This window comes from Scardinius erythrophthalmus, assembly GCF_964197995.2.
Source record: "Scardinius erythrophthalmus genome assembly, chromosome: 4".
Classification (NCBI taxonomy): domain Eukaryota; kingdom Metazoa; phylum Chordata; class Actinopteri; order Cypriniformes; family Leuciscidae; genus Scardinius; species Scardinius erythrophthalmus.
In genome coordinates this window covers 45,475,470-45,497,446 of record NC_138224.1, presented here as the reverse complement: position 1 = coordinate 45,497,446, position 21,977 = coordinate 45,475,470, and the positions used below count along the sequence as shown (strand labels likewise).

The following is a 21,977-nucleotide window of genomic DNA, read 5'->3' as shown; positions in this document are numbered from 1 at the left end:
GAAAGGTAAGTCATATAGTTTTTATGTATATACAGTATATTGTATACATACAGTATATTCCACAAACATAAACATCCATTTTAATAATTAAAGAGTATTCAGTCTACATATTTATATCCACCAGTACTGCCGCCTCAGCGCTGATGACGTCACAGCAATAGATCGTGCTGGTTGGTCAGGATCATTCAGGATCTAAACACAACCTGGCCTATGTTGTTCCAAACCCGTAAGACTTTTATCTTTTTGATGAAATTTGAGATTTCTGAAATATCTTCATTTGTGTAGTGAAGACGAGTGCAAGTCTCACAGATTCCGGACGACATGAGGGCGAGTATTTAATGACAGAACTTTCATTTTGGGTGAACTAACCCTTTAACTTTTGGGAACTTGCAAATCATAAAAGTGTGTTTTATAGTGTGTGTATGTCTGGGGCCTGTTTCAGAAAGGAGGTTAAGTGAAAACTCTGAGTATGTTAACCCTGAAATGAGGGAAACGTCCCGGGTTACGTATGTAACCCTAGTTCCCCGAAAGGAACGGACGCTGCGTGGAAACGCGGTGGGAACGCCTCCAGCGTAGTGCGTCTGAAGCATGAATGAAATCAGTCAATAGCGAGACGGAACGTAGTAGGCGGGTGACGTCACCGACCAGGAAACTATAAAGCACCCCAGAATCACAAGCGTGACAGCTTCTGATGTTACTGAAGCAAGCGATCCAAGGGGATGCCGGGAGTATGGCAAAGACACGCAGCGTCCGTTCCCCTTCAGGGAACTACCGCTGCGTGGAAACGCGGTGGGAACGCAATACCCACGTCGCCATACGAGCAAGTCTCTGTAGTGTGCAATCAAGGCGCACAGGCTGAGGAAAGAATTTGCACCCCAGGAGTGGAGCTAAAATCAAGACTGTAAAACCTGACGAATGTGTGCGGTGAGGACCAGCCTGCCGCATCACAAACGTCCTGAAGAGAAACTCCTGAAAGGAGAGCTTTAGAAGCAGCCATACTCCGGGTGGAGTGAGCCCGTACAGCCAAAAGTCAAGGCTGACCGACCGACTCATAAGCAAGTGAGATGGCCTCGACCACCCACTTGCTCATCCTTTGCTTAGATGCAGGGCACCCTTTGTTGGGCGACCCAAAACAAACGAACAACTGTTCAGACTTCCTCCACAGGGCAGCTCTGTGGACATACGCATCTAGAGCCCGAACTGGGCAGAGCAAATTAAGTTTCTCCTGGTCCGACGTCAGAAACGGAGGAGGACAAAAAGCCTGCAGTATGACAGGTCTAACTACAGTAGTTGGAACTTTTGGAACATAACCTGGCCTAGGATAGAGGAAGGCCTTAGTCATGCCAGGTGAGAATTCCAGGCACGAGAGAGCAACCGAGAGTGCTCGAATGTCTCCGATCCTTTTGAGAGACGAAATAGCAAGCAGAAATTTTTTTTGAAAGTAAGGAACTTCTCGGAAACCTCTTCAAGGGGCTCGAAAGGAGCTAGGGAGAGACCCTCTAAGACGATGGCCAAGTCCCATAATGGCACCCCTCGTGCGTACTGCTGGCCTCAGCCTCAAAGTGCCACGAAGGAAGCAAGATATAAGTGGGTGTCTCCCAAGAGAAACTCCACTCAAAGGGGCGTGGTAAGCAGCCAGGGCCGCCACGTACACCTTCAGTGGTGGAGTGGGATAACCCCGTGGAGAGACGATCCTGCAGGAACTCCAGCACTGTACCAACCAGGCAGTTAACTGGGTCCTGTTTGCCCTCTCCACACCAAGAGGTAAAAAGTTCCCACCTCGCGGCATATAACTTCCTTGTAGCAGGAGCTCTGGATTGGAGAATGGTCTCAACGACCTCAGTCGAGAGACCCGATTCTATGAGCTGAGCCCCCTCAGAGGCCAAGCCCACAGTCTCCATAGCTCTGGGCGGGGGTGAAGGATCGACCCACTCGCCTGAGATAGTAGGTCCCTCCTGATCGGAATCTCCAGAGGAGAGCCATCGAGGAGGGACACAAGGTCCGAAAACCATACACGGGCCGGCCAGAACGGGGCTATCAGGAGTAGGCTGACTCCGTCCCGGCGAACCCTTTCCAGAACTCCTGGAAGCAGAGCAATCGGGGGAAATGCATACAGACGTGACCTCGGCCACGCCTGTACCATAGCGTCCAACCCCAGCGGGGCTGGATGGCTGAGAGAGAACCACAGAGGACAGTGTGATGTCTCTCGGGAAGCGAATAGGTCTACCTCGGCACGACCAAAATGTTCCCAAAGGAGCTCCACCACCTCGGGGTGAAGTCTCCATTCCCCGGGCCTCGGCCCCTGCCTCGACAGGATGTCTGCCCCCCGATTCAGATACCCCGGGAGATAAATCGCTCTCAAAGACAGAAGTTTCCCCTGGGACCATAGAAGGATCTGACGAGCTAGCTTGAATAATGGACGCGACCGCAGACCCCCCTGATGGTTTATGTAAGAGACCACCGATGTGTTGTCTGAGTGGACAAGCACATGGTGGCCCCTCAGGTCTGGGAGGAAGTGTTTCAGAGCCTGAAACACAGCCAACATTTCTAGACAGTTTATGTGCCACGAGAGATGATGGTCCTGCCACAGACCCTGAGCTGGGCGACCACTCATGATCGCCCCCCAGCCGTGAGGGAGGCATCCGTCGTTAGCGTTACGCGACGACAAGGAGCTCCCAGCACGGGACCTTGGGACAAGAACCGAGGATCTTTCCACATAAACAGGGCGCGAAGACACCGTCGCAAACTCATGATCGTGCGGAGCGGATTTCCCCTCGGGGAGAATCCCTTGGTTCTGAGCCACCACTGAAGCGGTCTCATGTGCAATAGGCCAAAAGGAATAACGTTGGACGCTGCTGCCATGAGACCTAACAGTCTCTGGAACTGTTTCACAGTGAGTAACTGGCCTAGCTTGATCTGATTTACTGCAGCGAGAATCGAAGCAATACGAACAGGGGATATTTGTGCCTGCATCGTCGTCGAATCCCTCACCACACCGAGAAAAGTGGATCTCTGTACTGGAGAAAGCACACTCTTCTTGGCGTTGAGCCTCAACCGCAATTTCTTGATGTGAGCGAGAACGACATCTCGATGCCGAACCGCCTGAGACTGTGATTTTATTTTTTATTTTTTTTTATTTTTTTAGAGGAGCTAGAGCCGCATCCATACATTTCGTGAACGTTTGGGGTGACAGTGCTAGGCCGAACGGAAGAACCCGATACTGGTACGCTTCGCCCCCGAAAGCAAACCTCAGGGACTTTCGATGTTGAGGAAGAATAGACACATGGAAGTAGCCGTCCTTCAGATCTATCGTGACAAACCAGTCCTCGGACCTGATTTGTGACACGATCTGTTTGAGAGTGAGCATCTTGAACTTGAGCTTTCCTACAGTGCGATTTAAAAGACGCAGATCTAAAATCGGACGCAACCCCCCGTCTTTCTTTGGAACAATGAAGTATCAGCTGTAATAACCTGACTCCCTGCTGGGAGGAGGAACCCGTTCGTTAGCTCCTTTTTGAAGAAGAGTCATAACCTCCTGTTCCATCACCAGAGCCTGCTCGGGGCCCACCACAGTGGGAAGAACCCCTCTGAACCGAGGCGGACGAGACCTGAATTGTATAGCGTAACCTCTTTCGATCGTGTGCAGGACCCACTGAGACACATTGGGAAGATTTTTCCACTCCACTAGAAAATCTACTAAGGGTACCAGCCTCTCGAGGCTGGCCTCTGGTTGAATATTCTGCGTGACAGACACAGCGCCCTGTAATGGCGCACCGGCAGGGAACAACTGGTCTGAGCACTCCAGAGCCCTCCTTGGAGGGGGCGAGCGTTCCTCGGGAAAACGCTCGCCGGGCCCTTCTACGCCCTGTTTCGGCAGGGTTAGTAGAACAGACCCCTGAGGGCACCGAGGGAGACAGGGCACCTTTAAAGGAGGTGAACACAAGTCTCTCTCAGTGGGGACCACCCTCAGAGCCCTGACGCTGTGAGCGTCAGGTCCTTTTAGACGCGGCCTTCTTTGCGACAATGACTGTCCTCAGATCAGCCCTGTCCCGCGAAGGTCGCATCTGAGAGCGCCCCGTCTCGTCCCTCCAGTTTTTCTACGGGGGGGCACGAGATGCGACACTGTTTCTGCTGCACTCTCTGTTTTGATGAGCTACTCGGCGGCTGGGACTGCCATCGCTCAGCAGTCCCAGAAACTTCTATTTTGAGAGGGATAAATTTATGAAATGCAGCTGCCTGCTTCTTTTCTTCCTGAAACCTCTCAGTGACAAAATGTAGCGCATCACCGAAGAGGCCAGCAGGAGACACAGGGGCATTTAAAAGGAGAGATTTATCTTTCTCTTTCATAGACGTTTGATTCAACCATAAATGCCTCTCCGTGGCCACCAGGGCTGCCATAGACCGGCCGATGGATTTAGCGGTCTCCTTGGTGGCCCGGAGAGTTAAATCAGCTGTCTGTCTGAGCTCATTTATAGTTTGAGCAGAAATTTCTCCCCCCTCACTCACTTCCTTAAGCAGATCGGCCTGATATGCCTGCATGATAGCCATCGTATGCAAGCACGCAACCGCCTGGCCCGCTGCCGAGTATGCCTTTCCAACCAGCGCGGACGTATTTTTTAATGGTCTGGTGGGAAGGGCCGGTGCTTTAAGCGACGATGCCGATTCGGGAGAGAGATAGCTCACAAGCGTCTCCTCCGCCCTCGGCAATGTCACATAACCTTATGCTTTGGCTCCCATAATATTACCGTAAGCGTTAGATTGGTTGGTATAAATTCTGCTAGAAACCAGTCTAGCCCAGGTCTTCGACACCTCAGTGTGAAGATCTGGGAAGAAAGGTAAGCACCGGCGAGAAGGCTGAGAACGTGACAGCAGAAATCTCTCATCAAGTTTGCTTTTATGTTTAGACTCCTGCCTATCAACTGGCCATTCAATGCTGAGCTTCTCAACAGCACGAGATAAAACGTTCATAAGCTCATCTTCAGCAGGTTGCTGGAATGACGAGTCTCCAGTCTCATCTGTTGCAAGACTTTCAACATCCAGCTCCTCAGAACTGGATAGCTGAAGGACTTGAACATCATGTGCCTCATCCGGGTCGGAAGTAACCGCAGAGCGTGCTTCCAGAGCCGGGATAGAGGCACTGGATCTCACCGGTGAAGGTTGAGATAGGGCGGGGCCCGTCTCAAACCCCGCGGTGAGATCCATTTGCGAACCCCCACAACTGACGCCGCCGCTCTGCCTCTACAGAAGCGGGACCCGAGCCGCGGGGAGCGCGCAGCGAACCGCCCTCCTCAAAGAGCGATCGCCGCGAGCGCAGTGTTCTTAATGGAAGGGCGCTCGCAATACTCACAATCAGCCCCCTCGAGAGCTGACTGGGCATGCTGCACTCCCAAACAAGCAACGCATAGTTGATGTGAATCCCCACCTGTGATGTAACGAGTACAGGGGGGAACACACTGCCTATATTGTTGCTCGCTCGTCATTTTAACTTCGCTCATATATATATATATTTTTTTATAGGAATATATAGTGAAAAACTCCTGCCTAGTCACACTAGAAACAGACAAACACACACTATTTCTTTGCTGATTCAAACACACACAGAGAGCTGCTGAAGTAACAGAAAGCTGTCACGCTTGTGATTCTGGGGTGCTTTATAGTTTCCTGGTCGGTGACGTCACCCACCTACAACGTTCCGTCTCGCCATTGACTGATTTCATTCATGCTTCAGACGCACTACGCTGGAGGCGTTCCCACTGCGTTTCCACGCAGCGGTAGTTCCCTGAAGGGGAACTCTGGGTTTTCTGTTTCAGAATGGGAGGTATGTCAAACCTGAGAAAGCAGGGTAAGTCAAGCCCATTTCTGAAAGAGAGGTAACTTATACTCAGAGTCAGTTACCATGGTAAATTACTCTTACTCTGTGAACCTAACCTGGTCTGGAGCAGGTTTTCTTCGGGAAACCCAGAGTTTCTTTTGGTCTCTTCCCCTTTTTTAAAGAGGAAGCAGTGTTTAAACACCTCATTCATTCTTTCAGTAAATTTTTATTAATAAAATTAACCTTTTATTAATAAATAAAATATTGCTATTTTTACTGATGTTTCTTTCTTTCTTTTTTTTTAATAAGATGAAGTCTATATAACTCCTTAACTGGCAACTGAAAATACAGTAGTAGATTAGAGTTACATAATGTAGTTCTAAACAAATTCTACAGAATTAAACTGTGGCATTTACTGAAAATCACTGAACTGTGTTCATCTGTGCACCAGAAGTTGATGGACCATCCTCCTGCTGTTCTTCCACACTCTGGGGGCGGGGGGAGAGATAAGAATACCCGTTTATACTTAGATTTAAACTTAGATTCTATAGGCTACTCCACATAAAAATGTGAAAAAGATCAGAATGTGTAGATTGTTTGATGTGTAGACACATAATATTAACATTACCTCTGTAGGCCTCTCTGTGGCAGCAGAAACTCTTTATTCCCATTGTCCTGTGAAGATGAGCATTTGGTTGAGTACACTTTATAACACTATTTGTCATAATTTCTGGTGTATTGATAGGCTACTTACAACTGCCTGGGGTTCTGTTGGGACAGGAGGCTCCAAAAGACAGATATTACCACCACAATCTGTTGGGACCAACAAAAAACCCAACCCAAAGTAAAATACATGGAAATATCAAAAATAGCCTATATAAAAAATAATTGGATTGGATCTTCGGGAGTGACTGGCTCTGAAGTCCCTCCAGGAATTCCCTCAGCCAAAAATGCTGTTGCACTGCTAGACACTGGATGCTATTTAGTTATTTAATATGTCAAATGTAAAGTCAGGTAGCCTACACCCATGATATGCTCAAGCCTTACCTGATTGAAATATGTTTTTATTAGGGCTGGGAATCGATAAAAAATTTTTTTACTAATTAATTGCACAATTTTCTGTAATTAATTGCAATTAATTGCATTTCCCCCAAGCTTGTTATCATCAATATTTAAACTTAGAATCACCTAATTAAATTAAACAATGTGATAATTGTTTAAAACAACACAGAAAAAAAAAAGCAACAGAAAATAGCCCTATATTAAAATATCAAACATCAATATATTAATATATTATTATTTTTCAATAATCAATCAACGATTTTTTTTTTTTTTTTTTACTAATTATCAAAATAAAATATAGTCCTACAAAGCTATTATTACCAGAGCAGGTCATTTTACTATTGTTGCCCAGCATAGCTATACCAGCTCAGCAAACATAAGTCTACTACTGAGAAATTTCACATTATTTGAGCGGACTTTGCTTTTCCAGTGCGTGATCGGTACATGATTGGAGCGTTTGGGCCGTTAACAACCGAGCAGAACACGCAGCGCAAACACGGAGCGGAATATTGAGCAAAGAGCGCAGCAGCGCGCCGACACACACACACACACGGAACGGAGAGCGCACGCACACGGACCGGAAAAGACCCGCTCATGAAAGCTGCGAGAGAATGAAGCCCGATCGCCGAACACGGAGGGGCGTGACGGCATATTTTCGGCCTTTTCAATAGCAGCCGCAACAGGAAATCATTAAAACAAGGCAAAAAAAAGTGCTGCATTAATTGCGTTCTTTTTTTTTTTTGCGTTAAACATCTCAAATTAATCGCAAAGATTAACGCGTTAATTCCCCCAGCCCTAGTTTTTATATTTCATTTTCAGCTGCTGCCATGTTCTTTTAACACCTGTAGGATTGCACCTCCATGAAAATTCAAATTAGATTGAATAACATACTGTTCTTCCAGTTTCACCTCAGATATTATAATAGTTGGGTAAGTTACTCTAAAATAGTTATTAATTACTAACTACAAATGACATCTTCAACAGTGTAACTAGATTAATGTAATAATGACTATCTTTAGAAAGTATTGGTCTACTTATTGCTAATTACTAAATCCCATATCAACCTCAACCACTTGAATTACAAGGAGAGACAAGAAACTGCACTTTTAATGCTTTCAAATAAACAATATACAATTGCATGAATTATTATTGAATTGACCAAAGTGTGTAGAGGGAGAAGGTTACATAAAAACCAAAAAAGATACCTTTTAAAAATGTATGTTAAATATACAGAATTGTTCTATAGTCTAATGCAATTACATCAGATTTTACTTTAAATTACAGAAGAATTAATAGAATTAGTTAAGAGTAATCCCTTTAATTAAATTACAGTATTTAGATTACTTGGTAATTAATTACACCCATCACTGTATAACAGTAATTAAAACGTAAACTTACGCATTGACTCAAGCAACTATTTTCTCCCTAGCTAACTCTCTGTCCTTCGCTGCTGCAGCCGATATTTAAAAAATAATAATAATATGTGTTCGTACTCCATATGCTTGCAGAAGCTCATCCAGTTCTGTTGGTGAGAAATATGAAGACCTCTTTTTGTCTGGCGCTGTTGCCATGGTGACTCATAATATCTGCGCTCCATTGATAATGGCTTTTTATAGTTGTGGTGCACGCGCTTAACTCAGAGTCAGTCAACTCAGAGTTGATTGAACCAACTCATTTCAGCTGTTCTGTAACCGAAAACTCAGAGTTTCCCATCTCAGGGTAAGTCAACTCAGAGTTCAAGTTTTAACGCAGAGTTGGTTGAACCTCCTTTCTGAAACAGGCCCCTGGAGATGGACGGGGTTTATTTGTTGTTGATATCTGAGGTAAAGCTGTAGTAAAGTATGCAAACATCACGTGAGCGTCACTACGGGAAGCAGAAAGTGTCTTCAGACTTCACGTCGCCGATCGGTTACATCAGCCGATGTCCAACACACCTAACATGACACATTCACAAGAGGAGCACATGGCAAGAACACATGAGGGAAAAGGTAATCACATATAGGTAAATTACAAAATTAAAGACATGAAACGTGAAAGTGAAAACAAAACCCAAACCAGCGTGACCTTTTTTTATTCAATTATCTACAGTCTTCTGCAATGCCCTCCAAATCTCGTGAAGCCTGACAGTGCACTTGGAGAACCAAATAAGAGACACAGAGACCAGATTGCTGCTCAGTTGTTTCTCAGTTTAATACAGTTGGGCAGAGGATACATGCGTCAATACATGTGTTAGCCTGTTTTCTGCTTGCGTCAAAGTTGCAGGCAGGAAAACCACAGACAGGAAGAGAAAGCGTAGACAGCGCACAGAATGCAAACTCAAACAGGGTGACAGAGAACCAACACATATTTTACACTGGCACAAATATCATATCACGGTAAGTCTTCAGGAATTAATCTTCAGGATTATAATGATATCGAGCTCTAGGGATTCTGCTTTTAGTTTACATTAATTTACAGACTCTTTACAATCTGAAATATACAGATGTGGAAAGTAAACATGTAAATGTTCAATACTTCCGCTCTTCTGTAGGCCAGGCGTTGATTCACAGACGATCAGCTTTAGTGAGAAGATCGATTATGACAAACAGATGTATTTTTGATGGCTACAGAAAATCTATACTCTCCAATTAAAGTGTCTGGATTGTGATATTTATAGGAAGAAGCCAGAGTAAATAATATGATAAATGATTTAATGTTTTTTATTTCACCTATGTGAAAATGCTCAATAATAATAATAACAATAATTATTATAAACTAGATTAAAAAGTTTGTCGAGACAAACTTTAAGTTGGCTTGAGAAAGTTTGGACCAGAAAGTTTGAAGTTTAAAGTAATCTGAAATTTAAATTAGTTTGAAGTTTAAAAGTAGTTTGAAGTAGTTTAAAGTTTAATGAGGAAGAGGTTTTGTTGGACGCTGACATTTCCAAATTTAAAAAATCCAGAAAATAAATCAAACACTGAACAAGTTACAAAAGTGTCAAAGACGAGTCCCATGAGCTGTTCTTCTCAGTCAGATGATGGACTGATGAACACGAAGAGTCTGAAAGTGATGTTAGTGGAGACACACAGATGGATGTGGAGAGTGCTTACTCTTTCACCAAAATTCAGTCCTTTTTTACAAAGAACCAAAGGCTTGAGATCAGTTAAAGTTGATGAGTTTTTCCCAGATTTAAAGTTGTTCCTTGATTCAGTTAAACTATTCATGAAAATACAGAACACCCCGGCCAACTGACCTTGACAGTCTAAAAAAATATGATAAAAGTTAGCACAAATAGCTAATGATGGTTAAGTGTCTTTTTTTTCCCCCTTTGTTTGTGTTATCCTCTCTGTTTTTTTTTTATTAACATTTGCTATGTGTGACATAAAGCTGGGTTCTTTAAACATCATTGGTGCCAGAGAGGATGCAAAGAGAGTTTCCCTTATCAGTTTGTTTAAAGTTAAGGAATTAAATTTGTTTTACAATAAACGCATAGCACCGTTGAAAATGAAACTGCTGGAAGAAAGATTGGGATGGGAAAGTTGTTCTCAGTCATAAGAGTAGTAACAGTGGTGGAGTTGGTATCCTGTTTTCTAGAGATTTTTTTTATCCATTTCTTGTGTTACTGAAGAAATCATTGAAGGTTTCTTGTTAAAAATACAAGCTGTAGGCTATTTGAAAGTGAAAAAATGACTTTCATCAGTGTTTATGCTCCAACTGTAGACACAGAAAGGGTGGTCTTTTTAAACTCTCTAAATACTGTAATAAGTAACTGTAGTGATGATGGATACATGTTCCTAGGTGGTGATTTTAACTGCACTGAGAATGCAACTCTAGACAGAAACCACCAAGAACCACATGGAGCCAGTAAGAGTTGTCTTGTTAAAATGATTTATGTGATGATTGGAGGCTTTTTCATACTACTCAGCGTTAATATACTTGGACTTATGTTAAAGATAAGTCTTTGTCTTTGGCTAGGCTTGATAGATTTTCAGAGTAATGAACTTAAAGGTTGTTCAATACACCCAGTTGGTATTTCGGATTATTGCCTTGTACAAGTTGCTATCTTTGTTAAGGATGTGAAGTGCAAAATTGACTATTGGCATTTTAATGTATCTTTGCTTTCTGATAATGCTTTTAAATACGCTTTTAAGTATTTTTGGAGTGGTTACACAAAAGAAAAATCTGAATACACTTCTTTACAACAGTGGTGGGACATAGGGAAGGTCAATATAAAACAGCTGTGCCTACAGTATACTCTCAATGTCACAAGGGACATGACTAGATCTATGAAAGCTTTGGAGAGTGAAATAGTGAAGCTGCAAGATTTGGCAGACTCAACAAGAGAAAGAGAACAAAGTTCTCAAAAGGAAAACGTCAGCTCTATCTAACCTGTTGGGTTTATCTGCTCAAAGTGCTCTGGTTCGCTCACGTAATCAAAATATTGCCAAAATGGATGCACCTTCTCTTTTTTTTTCAGCCTTGAACAAAAAAAATGGACAAAAGAGACTTATGCACTCTCTGCGGTCCAGTACCGGACAACTGCTGCAAGAGTCTGTAGATATCCGTAAATCTGCAGTTGCTTTTTATGATTTGCTCTTCAACAGTGAGTTCCAGGAGAGACCAGAGGTGGCGCAGTCCTTCTATGAGGGCTTACCTAAGGTTTCCGAGGAGGCTAACGCAGAGTTGGATGCACCAATCTCTGCTGATGAACTACATTCTGCGCTGTGGACTTTTATAAAGTTTTCTGGCCTGTGATTGAGACAGTTTAAGTAAAGGACATTTACCATTGAGCTGCAGGAGAGCAATCCTCAGTCTTCTCCCCCAAAAAAGGGGATTTACAAGAGATCAAGAACTGGCGGCCAGTTGCTCTGCTCTGCACTGACTATAAACTTTTGTCAAAGGTATTGGCAATGAGACTGAAAAAAGTTATGGAGCATATTATTCATGTTGACCAGACTTATTGTATACCCAATAGGTTGATATCTGACAATATCATTTTAAAGCTAGGGTATGGGATTTGCAAAACGGCCGGCAGATTTTGAAAATACACAACTCAAATGGTCCAACCTTTTTTCCTCCAACGCTGCTCCACCCATTCATGTGGAGGGAGGGGGATGATCCGAGTCTTGTATAGTGACATTGAGAGTATTTTAAAGATCAACGGTGGTTTAAGTGCTCCTTTCAAAGTTCATTGGGGGGTCAGACAAGGATGTTCATTAACTGGTATGACGTACTCCTTGGCCATAGAACCTCTTCAGTGCAAATTAAGACGATCTCTTTTCGGTGTAAACCCTCCTGGATGTGAAACAGTTTTTAAATGGTCTGCTTATGCCGATAATGTTGTTGTCATTGTCAAAAAACAAGAAGATATTGACACCCTTGTAGAAAATATTAATGTTTTTGGTGTATTGTCCTAAAATTAACTGGGGGAAAAGTGAAGCTGTAACAATCAGTGATGAGTTAAGTAGAAAACGTACTGGTTACTTTCGTAACCTCGGTTCCCTTAGAGATAAGGGAACGAGTACTGCGTTGCAAACGCTTATGGGAAAACTCCTTTTCTCGAGAATATTGAAGCCTTTATTTTAAAACGCATTTGCTACAGCACAGGCGAGAGCATCAGACCCACGTGAGTGAGCTGATAGGCTGTGCTGTGGGCAACTGCACGAACCAATGGCGGATAGACAGAAGCGCGCGAGCCAATCAGGGCGCTTGGCGCTCTGTCACTGTCAAGCGCGCGAAACTACACGTGACCATAACATATAAATACAGATAGAATCCGCCATTTGACAGGTATAATCGACTGAAGCGACAAACCTGCCATAAGAAAAATAGCACGGCAAGGCAACGCAGTACTCGTTCCCTTATCTCTAAGGGAACCGAGGTTACGAAAGTAACCAGTACGTTCCCTTACGAGAACGTTCTCTCGTACTGCGTTGCAAACGCTTATGGGAACGTTTCCATTTAAAACGCCGTGCTATTAATCTTTTGGCCGCTCTGACTCACCAGAGTTCCGGGAAGTACAGAATAGCCAGGATAAAAAGAGACCGAACATCGGGCCCATCAATTATCCGTAATAAAGACTGGCCAGAGCCAGTCATTTAACCCACAAGGTGATAGCCGTGTGTTTAATATCAAACTAGTCTGGGTCCGCAGAGCCAGAGTCTAGACTGAAAAGACTGTAACTGCAAAGCAGGGACATCAACTTATAATCAACGAATCTGGCCAAAGCCAGTCACTTAGTCCACAAGGTGATAACCGTGTGTTAAACATCAAACTAGTCTGGGTCAGCAGAGCCAGAGTCTAGACTGAAAAGACTGTAACTGCAAAGCAGGGACATTAAAGTTATAATTCATCGGATCTGGCCAAAGCCAGTCACTTAGTCCACAAGGTGAAAACCGTGTGTTCAATATCAACTAGACTGGGTCACAGAGCCAGTGTCTAGACAGAAGAACTGTAGCTACAAAGCAAGGGCATTAAAGCTATAATTCAACAATGTGGACGGAGCGGATATCCGGCCGCCGCACATATGCTATAGATGGGAATACCCAAGTGACCATGGTTCAAAACTAGTCTGGATCCACAGAGCTCTTTTAGATAAATATGCAATGAAAAGGATATAATTTTTCGTCGGATGCCACAGGGAAACGCTCAGCTGGCGAGATGCCGGGATGCGAAGCTGTTCCGCTGGACGGCTTTTCCACGACGAGGGCTTCTTATGACCGGAGAAAATCAGCGACGAGGTGAGTCGAGCTGAAGGAGATTAAATCTGTCAAATGGCGGATTCTATCTGTATTTATATGTTATGGTCACGTGTAGTTTCGCGCGCTTGACAGTGACAGAGCGCCAAGCGCCCTGATTGGCTCGCGCGCTTCTGTCTATCCGCCATTGGTTCGTGCAGTTGCCCACAGCACAGCCTATCAGCTCACTCACGTGGGTCTGATGCTCTCGCCTGTGCTGTAGCAAATGCGTTTTAAAATAAAGGCTTCAATATTCTCGAGAAAAGGAGTTTTCCCATAAGCGTTTGCAACGCAGTACGAGAGAACGTTCTCGTAAGGGAACTTGTTTTACCTGCCGGGTTAATTTGGAACAAGGGTGGGTTTAAATATCTTGGTGTTTATCTTGGAGATGATACTTTTGTATATATTGGGAAAATGTTTTAGAAAAATTGGAACAATGTTTTAGAAAAAGTTGAAGGACGTCTCAAAAAATGGAAATGGGTATTGCCACACATGTCTTGCCACAAACCATTGATGTGTAAACTGAATTTGGTGACACTACAGTGTGTAACATTTAAGTTAATGACTAATATTTGTAGTAGCGCTTTTTGGGTTTTGCACTTTGCACACGGTCTCATGGAGATAGATTTATATTATAAGGCTCGTTTTGAGGAAAATGAGGTTGTAGCTCGTCATCTACGGATTGGAAACAGGTGTCAATTGAGTTTAAAAACGTTTAGCTCACAATTTATTGATCTTGGAAGTTCGGATCTGTGAATAACTTTACTGAACTTCTTGAACTAAGCACTGTCCTTATTTCTTTATACTTAAGTTCAAAATAAAACTCTATGAACCGCTCCATTGTTAACGTATGGAGTTCTGAAACACGGATTAAACAGGAAGTGTTTGTCTGAACTCGCAAAAGTTTTGAAAAATAAGGTAAGACTCCAGATTTTTTGAAGTAATAATACAGAGTTGAGTGGCTCCTCACTTATGTTGTGCAAAGTGTCAGGGGAAAATAAAGAGCAGGGTTCGTACACCTTTTCCAAGGTCAAATTCAAGCACTTTTCGAGCACTTTCAAGGTCCATTTTAAAGCTTTTTCCAGCAACTTACACCACCGTAAATACAGTCAAAATTATTATTTCGTGTTTTTATCACATTAAAAGAGATAATGCTATAAACAGCCAAAATTGTGTTTCGTAATAGCAGAAGGATCAGATATTTAAGCAAATCACAAGTTTTATTTTTCAAAATGTATCACTGTCTAAGTAGATAATGCCTATGAATAATACTTTTCATTTTATTAATGTTCAAATATTGCTTCCCAGATAATGAGATTTTCAGGCTGTAAAACCGAAGTAATTTCAAGGGCTGAAAATATGAAGACAAAGGATTTGAACAGAAATATTTTACAGGCCTCGGTTTTGGGACACATTCTTGATATAGACAAGGTTTGAACAAAATCTGAAACGGTGCAACAATAACCTGTAATTCATTTTAACCCAGAAGACTCTGACAGTGCACATAAATGGCTTGCGCGCTGTGCGAGGACGTTTTGTTGCTGCGTCGACCAAAGAGGGGCGCAGCATTGGCGAGCTTGCGTGCACGCCACGGTCAAAGTTAAAAATAGTTCAACTTTTGCCGCTGCGTTCTGTGACGATTACCCGCGCGGCCAATAAAAACAGGGCATCCAAAAAAACGCGGAAATCAAAATGAAAACTCCGCCTACTTTTGCTCTGGCCAGCGTAGCGCAAAGGGCTACATTTTATTTCTCCATTTAATAAACTAACTATTCAGTCAGATAGGTATTTGTTGTGAAAGAAATACAGTTACAATTTCAAGCATTTTATCCAAAATGTAAGCACTTTTCAAACCTTGAAAACACAACATCAAAATTCAAGCATTTTCAAGGATTTCAAGCACCCGTACGAACCCTGAAAGAGGATTCCCCAGTTGACAAATGCCACCTTAGCATGAAATCTGCCGCTGGTTACAGCAATGCCACCCTGACTGAAGATGCCAATGAGAACAATGACATCTGTCAAGCTGACACTGCTGTAACAGTGGATATCAATAATGAGGATCATCTTTCAGGAAGATCTTCAAGGGCTTTGAAATCAGGCCATAGAGCAGGGGTGTCAAACTCATTTTCACTGAGGGCCACTTCAGCATTATGGCTGCCCTCAAAGGGCCGGTTGTAACTGTAAGACTTTTAAAATGTTAATATATTGTCTCTTTATTTGATTATTACTTAAGTTACAAATATTGTATATGCATTTGCAGGGGTGTTTCTAGGTTTTAAAAACATCAGGGGCTGGGTAATAATGATTTGATACAGAGAATAATGTATATTGTATATATGCAGGGGAAAACTGGCTCAAAAATTCAGCCTAGGCACTGTAGCCACACCAGCACACATTACCACACACTCATGCATATTCAAATGTGAGGTAGTTAGGGGGGTTCGGGGACATGCTCCCCCGATAAAATGTGAATTTCTCAGATATGTGCATTTTAAGGTGTTTAAAGGCCAAAAAATTTGGATTACAATAGCTTTAAAAGCATGTCAGTGGGCAGTAGCATAAATTATTTGTCAAGATAACAGATTCTAAAAAATGAGAATGAGGATAAATGTTGCAATGAATGATCCACACTACAAAATGGAAATGCAGAATGTTTCTGCTTATTGTTGACAATACACAATCACATATTCCAAACAGGAATGGCCTTAAATGAGAAATCTTTCAAGGATTATTTTGCATAGATGTTACATTTCAGTCAAAAACCAGTGCAATCTTTTTGTGTCCAGAGGCAAATGAGCAATTTATATTAGCATTAAAGATTGGTTTCACCAACTTGTTTCTTTCCTGAGTTGTTTTTGGCACTAATCAATTTAAAGTTCAATTGTTCACTCATAAAGACAGTCACTTGTCGCCACCTACTGGCTTAATGATGCAAGTGGCGCAAACACAGACATGCGGAGTGATACAAATGGTGAAAAGGCTAATACTGGTACCTATATTAAAATAATATAAAATATCAATATATTATTCTTCAATCAGTTCTATGCAGCAGAATCAGATTTAACAGATCAATTTTTTTGACCAATTGTCAAAATAAAGTATAGTCCTACAAAGCTATTTTTTATCAGAGCATGAGCAGAGCAGGGAGAGGACCAGTGAACGAGAGGATCGTGATTCGTGTAATTTTACCAGTGTTGCCCAGCACGGCTATACACACCATGTTACAGCACAGTAGTGCTATTGCAAAAAGAAACAAGTAGGCCTACAGAGAAATTTCATGTCGGCACGTTTTTTTTTTAGCGGACTTTGCCTTTCCGGTGAGCGTGAGCAGAGCTCGCAACACAAACACACACACACACACACACACACACACACACAGAGGTTGCTTGCGGAACATTGAGCAGAACGCGCTGTGAACACGGAGCGGAGAGCACAGCGCGCACACACAGCGGAACGCGCTTCGAAGTTATGCATCTTCGGAAGCGGACTCGCACGCAAAGTCATAAAACACGCTGAGCCAGAGTCAAACCATCGCAGAACATAGAGGGGCGCGGCGGCTTTTTTGTATCTTTCGGCCAAAAACCTAAACATTTTCGGCAGCCTAAATTTCGTTGCATCCCTAATTTTAAACTTCAAATGTATAAATGTCCCCATTGTTCATTGTTTTTTCCTGCAGCCATGGCATCACAGACCATTGAAGTGGCAGCTCTAGGAAGACCTCTGTATCCTGGTATGCTTTATGACTGCCGCAAGGATACCTTCATTCCAGGTGGTGTACAGTACCTACTAAAATGCTTTTTACTCTCTTTTTCACCCAAATGTGAATCAACAATGTGGTAATTTAGAGATTTAAGAGAAAGGACACAACTATTAAATTAGTAGTCTTATAGATAAAAAATTGGCATGTTGACATTGCGTCTTCACATGTTAAAGGTCCCATTTTATAATGTTTCCAGGGGTGCCCTTATAATGTTAGTATGTTTTTAGATCAAAAATTGTTATAATTTAGAAATAAAAGGTATATTTCCTAGCCTGATTTCATTCCTTGTTTTGAACACTCTGTTTGAAGGGGCGTGTCTGCTGTGAGACTTCAGTGTAAACGCCCACTGCTGTGATTGGCTGACATGCTTGCATATGAAATATCTGGCATTACATGTGGAACTATCTGGAAAACTTTTACTATTACAGCTATTATACGTTTTTACTATTACAGCTATCTGGATTAACGAATCGTGATACGTTTTTTAAGTATTTAGATCTATTCCCATCACATAAAAGGTTGCAGTGATTATGAGCATTGAGCAGATGACAGTCTGTTGATCGCGTGAAAGATCTTATCATTGCAACACAGTTTCTGCACTCTCACTAATGATTTCACCAATGCTAACATGAGGCATATAAATACAGTAAGAGCTTCGTTGTGCAGTGTAACAGCGTCATTGATTTCATAACGAGTTTTGGCAAGTGTCAGATAAACTCGCGCTGTGTGATTGACAGCTTGGGCGATTGGAAAGGGATTGTTCTTTGATCGCTTTCTGTATATTAATCACAGTTTAAGTAAGATTATTTTCATCCTACTAAGAGAAACGATGTAAAGAGTGATCGCTACTTCCATATTAAATCACTACTTACCGCTTGCTGGAATATAGTTGAAATTGCCCCCTTCGTCAGTATGAAACGCTGAGAGAAGCCTGCTTGATATTATCCCAGGTTAGAAAAACAGTCCGTGGTGAAAAGGACAGAGCAAACTAACAACTTCGAATTAAACTTTTGCGGTATCCGATTATAGATAAACATCAACCACGTCTGTTGACATTTCGCCATCAATACGCCTGTGTTCCTGTGGGCGGAGGTTACGGTTCTAGTGACATCATTAAAGAAGGAAGTAGAGGGGTGTAGTCCAATCGAGCCGTTTTTTGTAGTCAACTTCTGTTAAATAAAATATCTCGCTTGGCATTGAACTTTGAGCTTCATAATTTTACAGATATTATTTATACTCTAACAACAACATTACACACTAACTAAAGTTTGAAACATGGGATCACATAGAACGGGACCTTTAATATTCAACAATATTATTGATCTGCCTGCATTGACATTTATTATATGAGAACTGAACTGAGCTGGACGATGACGTCACATTTTTTTTCCAGAGCGGCTATATATATATATATATATATATATTAGGGTGGCCCTTAAGTGTAGGAATTTTTTTTTCTTTCGTTTTTCTGCAGCCTGACCCCCCAGAGTTGTTCCATTTATGCTAAAAACACCCCAGAAAAAAAATGGGGCAAAAATATGAATATTTAGAGGTAGCTCAAGCACATCAAAGTTCGCTGTTTTTGTAGGCAATTCTACAGCAAAATTCTTTATTCTAAAACGTTTAGCATTGAGCATTGTATTCAATCCTATACACAGTTTGCAGAATGCATCAAATTACGTAGCCTTTTACTTGATCACAGTTCAATGTGAGTACAATATTAATTATTTAACCACATATATCTTACACAACATACATTTGACTATTGTAAGATAACTGATGATACGCATCTTTTCACAGTTTGCACAGTTCAAAGTCAATAGTTCAGAGTTTCTTAACACCAAGCAGCGTTGATTTCTTGGCATCTGGAAATTGTATTCGGTTTTGCTCACTGACTTCAGAGCATACTGCAGCTGTTCTTCACACCTAAAGCGCCCGGATTGTGACGCATCTTGGATGAGCGCAACACCACGTTCTGCGTGGTCGTTTGTTACCACCAGACTATTGATTATTGCCTCCGCAGCTTTGAAATCATCTCTACTGTTCCATGATTCGGGATCTTCAGACAGGAATGCATCAGGTATACCCAGCATTGAAAACAGGTTTCTGCTCGACTTCGAGACAAAGTTATCGAGTGTTTTCTGTTTTATAGTCAGCATGTCCACTTGAACGCGTTTCGGCGGATCCTTCTCACCGACCCACTCTTCTAATGCTTTGAGAATTGCTCGCTTCGTAGTGAAATCCACCTGCTTATCGAACAGGCTGAGAAGTATCAAATTCTCCGACAAGTACCAGAGATGCCCAGCTTTCTTACGTGATGTATCTGTACTGATGTCTCGATCAGGATATGAGTGGAGTGACTAGTAATTGTAGATCATTCCTAGGCGCAGTGGCAGCCACAGGTGCCTGAAACCAGAACTTGATGTATATCTTGGCAAGAAATATGTTCAGACGTAGCAGTCCACGAGATTCGCGTGCCGTCAGCTTGAACAGGGATCGGAATAGCCAGACCTTGATGCTGTATATGGCTTTCGCCATCCAGCGAGCTTGATGCATTGGGCCAGGGGCTCTGAACTTTGTATCAGGTGATTTCACTCCCATGAAGATTAGCATTAATTTCAGCAGCTCTCTATAATCATCTCTTGGCTGAATATCCTGCAGCTGCTGTTCACAGAATGCAATGACTTCATCTCGGATAACAGATAGCTCAGATGAGGCGAAATCATCTGAAAATGCATTAAATTTTGCATCAAATAAAATGCATTAAATAAATTTTCTGATCAATGGATGACCATTGTCCTTGAAAGCGCTTGAAGATGAGGACTTCCGGTGCCTTGCTGGGTCCCATACAAACTGCAAATGCGGCAGCCAACACCAACTCCAATATATGATGACGACAACCAAAATGTAGAAGTGGCCGTCCAAGCAGCTGCTCTAGAAGGATACAGGCTCCAGACAGTCTGCCAGTGTTGGAACTGGTCGTATCGAAGCACATACCACGAACAAGATGGTCCAGTCCCCGATGGCATTGTAAACTGCCTGGGCCTCTGCTTGCCCTGTTCCTGTGGAAATCTTTGGAATGGCCAACATGGGGGCTTTTCCCCCATTGTTGAAACCAGAATGGGCAGCCTGTTCACCTTTTCTTTACCTGTTAAGTCAAGCATCAACTTGCCATCCCAGTGGACCGTTAGCGCCGTGCTTGGTATGAATGATTCTACAATGCCAGCGGCGGTTGCTTCTCTGTGTTTTCGACGTTGACGCTGGATGGTTGACCTGTTTAGAGCAAGAGCTTCTGGGTCTTGTCCGAGAGCTTTGGCAGATTCGAAAACAATCATCATGGCAGCCCTGTCACTCAGTAAATTTCTATCAAGCATTGCTGACAGAGGAGCTGAGATAATGTGATGGCGACCCCGTTTCCTTGGTGGTGCACCAGGCCTACTTGTGGTGGATAGTCCAGGATTTCCACTATCCGATTCTGATTCTGATGAACTATTCTCGGAATTATTGCTGCTGCTGCTCTCCAACACAACTGACTCTGAGAGAATACTTTTTTCTTGTTCAGAACAATGGTGTTGGCTTTGCAATTTATCCTGCTTCTCCTTCTGCTTCTGTTGCTGCAGCAACAACACTTTGTCGACACCCAACATGCAACCAGGTTGTCCTTTTTGCCGCTGAAGTTTGAGGAAGAGCTTATCCTTCTCTCTCTCTTCTTTCGAGTAAGTCTCTGCATCGATTAGCTCAATAGCATTTGCATGTGCAATGTCAAACAACCCTGCAATAATTTCTGTGAAAGTGGCTTCGTTAGCCCGTTGAGTCTTTGTTTGGTGATTCTTGTTCTTTTTCAACCCCTTCCAGTCACAAAATAATTGCTCGAGTTTTTTAACGGAGTCCTGTCGATGCTTGACTGGAATTCTTGCCCGGAACCAAAATTCTTCCACTCTCCGTATGGTATTGTTTGCTGCTGCTCGAATATCCTCTTTCAGAACATTGTGACGATGTAAAAAATGGCTGAGAACGATGGTCCCTGTGGGTAGCTTAGTCCCTTCAATTCCTTCCACATGGCTAATTAATAGATAATCTTGCGAGCGCGTAGCAACTGTCCCTCCCGTTTGATCGCATTAGTTGAGCTGTGTGCGAGATGGGCGCCGCCATCTTAGTTTGTGCCGCAGACGCAGTTCAGAGAATCGGATCTGTTGGATTTACAACACGTGAATTCATCCACTTCTCCCGAAATACATAAAAGTAAGTGGCAGGTGAACTGGGAGAAGATTAGAGTACACTTTAAAGTTACTTACACAATGCGTATCTGATATGAATAAAACTAATTATAATGGAAAGGATTATTATTGCCTCTTCCTTTGACATCACTGTGTATTTTACAAACTCTAAATATATTGTTTTTTTAGTACTTATATGTCTGAAACCTAAAATAAACATTATTGTGATCGTACGTGCGAAAGGGTTAAATAAGCAAGTATGTAATTTAAATAGTTGAGATAAAATTAGGCAAGTGGTAATTATCACAAATTGAGCATAATAACTGATTATACAAAACTTCAACGTCATCGAGCCACCTCTAAATATTGTTCAAATGAGCTCATATTTTGCCTGAATTATTTGTTCA

At 42.6% G+C, this 21,977-nt stretch overlaps 1 protein-coding gene across 3 annotated transcripts in view; it reads left to right on the top strand.

The window, feature by feature from the left end:
- LOC308689610 (stonustoxin subunit beta-like) overlaps positions 1-21,977 on the top strand; it is a 392,706-nt gene that overhangs the window by 358,446 nt on the left and 12,283 nt on the right. The window contains exons 1-2 of one of the 3 annotated variants that reach the window (XM_081363420.1): positions 9,151-9,249; positions 17,270-17,362. The exons of 1 other annotated variant lie outside the window; for it this stretch is intronic. In XM_081363420.1, coding sequence (XP_081219546.1) covers positions 17,272-17,362 — 91 coding nt within the window. In that variant the 5' untranslated portion in view covers positions 9,151-9,249; positions 17,270-17,271. Of the gene's footprint in view, positions 1-9,150; positions 9,250-17,269; positions 17,363-21,977 lie in introns of those variants that run through there. One more of the 3 variants, XM_081363422.1, reaches the window with a different exon arrangement.